Source organism: Cynoglossus semilaevis, chromosome 16 (assembly GCF_000523025.1).
Source record: "Cynoglossus semilaevis isolate Cse_v1.0 chromosome 16, Cse_v1.0, whole genome shotgun sequence".
Classification (NCBI taxonomy): domain Eukaryota; kingdom Metazoa; phylum Chordata; class Actinopteri; order Pleuronectiformes; family Cynoglossidae; genus Cynoglossus; species Cynoglossus semilaevis.
The window spans coordinates 16827245-16833534 of record NC_024322.1 but is presented as its reverse complement, the minus strand read 5'-3'; the positions used below and the strand labels follow the sequence as shown (position 1 = coordinate 16833534).

General features: G+C 41.5%; 1 protein-coding gene across 2 annotated transcripts in view; it reads left to right on the top strand.

Annotated features, from left to right (window-relative positions):
- Nucleotides 1-5134: 5134 nt before the first annotated feature.
- Nucleotides 5135-6290, top strand: part of LOC103392430 (uncharacterized) — a 9046-nt gene continuing 7890 nt past the window's right edge. For both annotated transcript variants that reach the window (XM_025063952.1, XM_025063951.1), the window contains exon 1: nucleotides 5135-6290. This exon is cut by the window's right edge and continues 1865 nt beyond it. In XM_025063952.1, coding sequence (XP_024919720.1) covers nucleotides 5678-6290 — 613 coding nt within the window. In that variant the 5' untranslated portion in view covers nucleotides 5135-5677.

Below are 6290 nucleotides of genomic sequence, written 5' to 3'. Positions count from 1 at the left end.
TTGTTTGTTTGGCAGCAGATACTGGACACAGCATTTAAATAATAATAATAATAATAATAACTCGTATTAGTTTATTAAATCATTTACTTAAAACAATAATAGCTCCACTTGTATTTGATATGAACGTGTTGCTATTATTTGTGTTTGAAACGTTTAGTTTTTCTGATAAAGAAGATAAAGCCGTGAATGTGTCAGGGTTTAACAGTACCACGCCGCACCGAGGGAGGGCAGACGTGAGCTTAACAGCTGCTTTTGCTCCTGATCTTCTCAGGTACCAGCAGCTAATGGAAGTTGCTAAGTCCAATTACAGTAAGAGAGTTTGGGCGGGGGGTTTTTTTAGACAGCGCCGTTGTTTATGTTGTCTTTCCTGTCGGTGGCAGCGACATCGGACTACGATTGGATATCGCTCGTAGGTAAGTAAATAAATAAAGAAACCAATGCTTCAACGATTGTAGAAACGAAAACAAATACGGGTTGACGTTAAACACACTGGTTCGGTGGTGGAAATATTTGGCTTATATCTCTCGCGAGATCTGGCAACACTGTCGACCTATGAATTAACGCTATCAGAAAGTCAAGTTTAACGTAGCTGTTTATTTTCAAGATGTTTCAAACTAAAAGAAAAAAAAAACTTTTATATGAAAGTGACCCAGATTTTTTTTCTAGATTCTAGAACCTTCGGCGGAAGGATCGCTTTTCAAATAAAGGTAGGATCAAAAACGACATTTTAATCTTCGAAATACATAATAATATTAACTAATAAAATGTGTTTAAAAATTAATAAGGTTGAAAGCTAATGTTTTGATGCGTAAACTGCCATCTTGATTACAGTAAACATCACAGCCGGTTGATTGTTTGTTGTATAATTTGGAGTATTTTATCCTGATCTGAAATCCACAAATTTACCACAAAAACAAAACCACTTTGTTCCTTTAACGTATGGAAGACTCAACTTCATGCAGTTACCAGTCGTGGCCACAAGATGGTAGCTTTGCTTCGCTATAGCGGATATGCTAATATGGCAACTGTGAGTTGTTTTAAAATAAGTGGAGAATGATGACGCAATCACTGAGCAGTGAATTTTCATGTGACCTGGAGGGGGAAATACTTGAACGGAAGAGTGAAGAGATTTATTTTGAAATTCACACCAAGAGCCCAATAAAACAGGAAGTAACCAATGTTACATTTGAACATAGTGTCTTTAATGATGCGTCCCACATCTTTCTTCTTGTATTTGGTATAAGTGTCTTTAATGTCCCCACATCTTTCTTCTTGTATTTGGTATTTAATTCTTTCAGCAGCCGGGCCTTCGTGAACCCGCCCCACCGTCAGCTCCGCTAATGTGGATCAAGCTGCTCGATCCTAGCACGGTGTCAGGTGTCGGAGAGGGGGTCCGTCCTGGGAGGTGTCGTTCTTTCTTTCTAAATGTGGATATGAATAGAAGCAGCCAGTCCGCGTGCATGCCCAGTCCGACAGGGTCCAGAATAAGTTCTTTTCAACTGTGCGGTCTGAAATATGCTGATGTGTGAGGCCGAGGCCACGTGGGCTTCACACTGAGAAGAGCTGTAACCTCATTATCAGTGTCGGAGGTGCCTGGACTGTAAGGTGTGAGGAATGTCGCGGGACATTTATACGTTTATAGACCAGGCCTAACAAAAGCGTTCTAATTAGAGAGTTTGTTTACTAGAGACTTGTCTGAGACAAGTGTCCAGCAGGTCAATCAGACCAGAGCAGATCAACGGTGATGTGCAGTGTTTCTGGGGGAAAAAATGTGACTTTTTTTTACTTCTGTTATTGAAGAGAACAATTTCAGTTAATGATAGGATTTTACAGTTCTGACAAAGAGAGAATCAGTGGATTTGGAGCTCATTTTGTTTAAAAAAAAACTTGTGATAAACTTGTATCGTGAACAAAAGAATCGTCAGTCAAACTGTATCACCAAACAAACGTGTTTTTGAAATGTTTAACACAGCACAAAATGTGCTGCGTTGTCAAAGATCTGACCTCGTGTCCTGTGTTCTTGTTGCATAAACCAACTGCAGTGTGTTTTAAATATGGTTGCAGGGGTCAGAGGTCAGTGTGTGACCCTGAAATACTAGTAGAGCGTAGGAGTCCAAAGTAGGCTGACCTCCACATGTAGCACAGCTCTGCTCAGTGTCAACCTGTTTCTGCTCCACCAGGTCATGTCAGATTGTTTTTTTCATTCACAGACATTTCATTATTTGCAACATAAACAAATGTGTTCGACATTCTGCCCCCGAGCTGCTGTTGAAGAGCAGTGCAGATGTAAGATCTCGGTGTTTGAGCAGTGAGTGGTCTACACGGTGTTTATGGTTTTAACTATTCTTTTGAACTCATGTCACATCCAGTGTTATTTTTAGCCTCACTTGCTGTATTGGCAACTAGGTCAGTCAGGACAACACGAATTTGCATCCTAAAATATCTCCTGTGCTAAGATGGATGGCAGTGAAATTTGGTACGCTGCACATTTATGTCCCACCAGTCAGGCAGAAAAACCTAGTGGATTTGTCCAGCACTTGTGTTTCAGACCAGACCAGGTTGAAGAACGGGTTTCTCTCTTTCTAAAAGAGAAAAAAAATTAAATTAAAAATGATTTGCCCGTCATTTGGATTAGTCACAGATGAAAACAGATGTGAAAAACACTGACCTCTACCTGCAGTTGTTGGTCTTTATGTTCTAGCAATGTTAAGGAAAAAAAACTCATTTGGTCACATTTAGGAATGTTAATGTATCCTGATTAATCATGATTATATTAAGGAAAAAAAACGTTTTATTTTGGTCACATTTAGGAATATTAATGTATCCTGATTAATCATGATTATTTAATCCAGTTTTGTTTTGCAGCCTAAGTGCATTACAAGTTCATTTAATTTAATGTCAAATACTTTTGTGAATATTTTTTCTCTTAAGCAGGACCAAAAAAGCAAAAACTGGATTGTTGGTCGTTCCCCTCGAGATGCACATTTTTATCGTCTGACCTCATGATTTGTCTGGATGTTTCTGTCCAAACCTGTTCACGTATCTAGCCAACGTCTCGGTGAATGTATAGCAGCCGTCGGACTGAGGTGCTGTTGTCGTGAGGATCCAGTGTCAGTGGCCTCATTTAGATTTCCGTCCCCTGCGTTAATGTAGCTCGTGCGGCGTAAACACATCGATGATGTTTATGTGACACAACAGTGTTTTGTTTGTGGCCCAGTATGTGGCACATGTTTACACGAAGTCTGATCGTCAACTACTGTCGGCAGCTGCTCTCACCCACTATTTTCGCACACTCTGATGTGTAACGTTAGAGAAGCCAATCCCCACGACGGCTAACGTCTTTTAACACTTCACGTTCCACCTGTCCAATTACTGATGCACGTGTCTGAACGGAAACCTGTCCTGGCACTAATGACCATTCCCTAATGGCCACGTACTATTTACGCTCTACATACGTAGATGGTGTAGATGCAGTAATGAGCCGAGCTCTAAAACAAGGTCAGACAGGTGGAGAAATATTACAGGCTAATGCTGACATGTTAATTTATATACGAAGGCTTTGGTACTGTCTTAATTATACGTATATTTAACTCCTTCTTATCCTGCCACACACTGGACCATCACTCGTTTGGTACCACAGTCTGATTCGTTTCCATTATCTCTGTGGTTTACATCAGAATAAAGACAGACTCAGTCTTTGTTAATAAGAAAATAAGAACCGACTTTGATGGTGACGTTTTATTTTTTTCTGAGGTTGGTACTTATTTATTGATCAATGACAAGGAACATGCAGTACTACTGCAGTAGGGTGGCAGTGATTAGTGATGATCCCTTAACTGTCGCTACAGTCTGAGCAGCATGCTAACACCTTAGCTGACAGCTCTGACTGGTCATCAGAGCTCGGCTAATTTGTCAAGTCGGGTGTTTTTTTCTTCCTTCGCAAATACCAGCTCTCATCAGTGGTGACAGAAGTATGTGGTTTGTCGACCACAGCCTGTGGTTGTCAGCAGACGTTCTTACACTGGTTTGACATGAACCACAAAAACTGGTACAAATAAAGTAGTCGATACAAACGTTCTTCCATTATACCTTAATATATTATCATCATTACTCTGATCACAAATATTACTCAGTCCTCGGTCCTGAGTATTTTCAGGCTACAATGTACATGTCCAGTCAGACTCGACCTCGGCCTCTGAAATAGCCCGGGTCAGGAACCACAACAGGACAGAAAGCAGCAGGAGTCGGAAGATCAGATGGACTAAACAGGCACCAGCGCCAATAAGGATGTCATGGTGTAAACTAGTCCGGGGCGGATATTACGTAATGTTATGTAATTTTAAGTTGTTGATAATGAAAATATAAAATAACAGTAGTGCAACAACTTAAACCGATAATTATGAAGAAAAACCTTAGAAGTTCGTACACAATAATAAATAAATATAATGGTGAAAAAGCAGTTTTGTCACGTGATAATGTTTAACTGATCAAATATATATTAAACTATATTATAAAACCTCTCAGTCTCTCAGCAGGTGCCTTACTGTAGGAGCATGACTCATAGTTTTTTTTATGTTTGTGTTTTTGTCCTTTTTTTGTGTCTGTGAATTTTACTTCCATCTTATGGGGTGATCAAAACAGGACTATAAAAAAAGAAAGTTAATCTGGCTTCATTTCTGCCCCGCGTTTCCCTGTGATATCGACTTTCTCCTGCCCTCCTTCTGTGTGGTCTTTGGAGCAGCATGTGGTCAGCACTGACGGACAGGACCGTGAGCCGCCAAACACATGTTTTCTTGGCTCTAAGCTGTTCCTGTTTACACGTCCGTAAAGTACTGCGTGTTCAGGCATCAATCGAGATGACCAGAAGGTGTACGTGAAAACAGAATCTCGAAGGAAATGCTGAAGAGGTTCATCTCTGACCGCTGGAACTACTTCATCACTCAATGTCCAAACACTGGAACCCTGGTGGTGCCAAAAGGGAAGACACGTGAAACTGCAGACGACGTCTTGGAGACTTGTTGAGGCTTTGAGTAGGAAACTGTAGTCGATCAGTAGTCGATCACTAGTCGATCAGTAGTTGATCAGTAGTTGATCAGTAATCAGCTGCAGAGAGTTACTGAAGGAGTTTCACAAACGTCAATAAAAAAACAAAACATTAAAAGTTCAAAAATGAAAAAAATGAATAGGTAGAGTTGATTACAACTTGAAATCCTTCATTACTTATATGATATGCACTGGTAAAACTGTGTACCTTTGAGGCTGACATGGTATTGAGGTCCAATAGTTAAGTTGTGCTCAAGTCTCCGTTTCAGATTTATGCCTGAGTTCAGCTTTTTATAGAGATTTGATATTCCAGAAGTTATGTGTCACTTCTTTCCAAGACCTAAAATAAATTGCTTAGTCTCCGTTGAAGGGGGGGTTGAGTGGTCATCTCAGTTTTGGTTGTGACAACCTGTCATCTCGTCGTGCATGCTGCTCCTGTTGCTGTTACTCCCACAGGCTGGCTGGAGTCGTCTGTAACTCCCCCCACCCACCGTGTGAGTATCCACTCTGGATGGACCCAACGGTGACCCACCAGTCTCTTGGACTTGGGACGCAGTGAGATCTTGAGAGACGGCCACACTCGATGCATGGAGTTTTCACCTCGAGAAAGAAATAGTGCAGAAATAATCTGACAATGTATCTGGAAAACTCTGAACAGTCCCAGGTGTCTGGAGAAGGAGAGTGCTCCACTGGGAACACGCTTGAAAATCAGTGCGAGGTTCTCAAACCAGCAGATGGTGCCGATTCAACCGGCACTACAGAGGATGCTGCTGCACTTGGTATGAAGGTGTTTGTGGAGTACACAGCACAACTTGTCAGCAGAGACATGGAACGTTGTCTTCCGTGCCTGGAGCATCAGACGAGCGGACACGTGGCTGAGGTTGAACCGTACCGTAACGGACACACAGAGGCCCTGGACAGATATCCAGCAGACACGGTTGTCTTAGAACCCGACCAGATCCTCGATGAGTGCGAGACTCTAGCTTTAAGCCAACCATTTCAGAAGTGTGTTCAACAATTTAACTGTTTGGAGTCCTCTGAGCAGAGTGCTAATCATAGCGTAGCCTGCTACAAGTGCCGTCCCTGCTGTGAACACAGTGCCGAACACCTCGGAATATTTCAACAATGCAAAGCCTGCAGTCAACAGTCACTTGGCTTTGAGCGGGACATAATGACTTTAAAACAGAAAGATTTTGAGGTGTGTGAATCTTCCCATTTGATTTCAGGAAAATGTGTTATTCCCAATT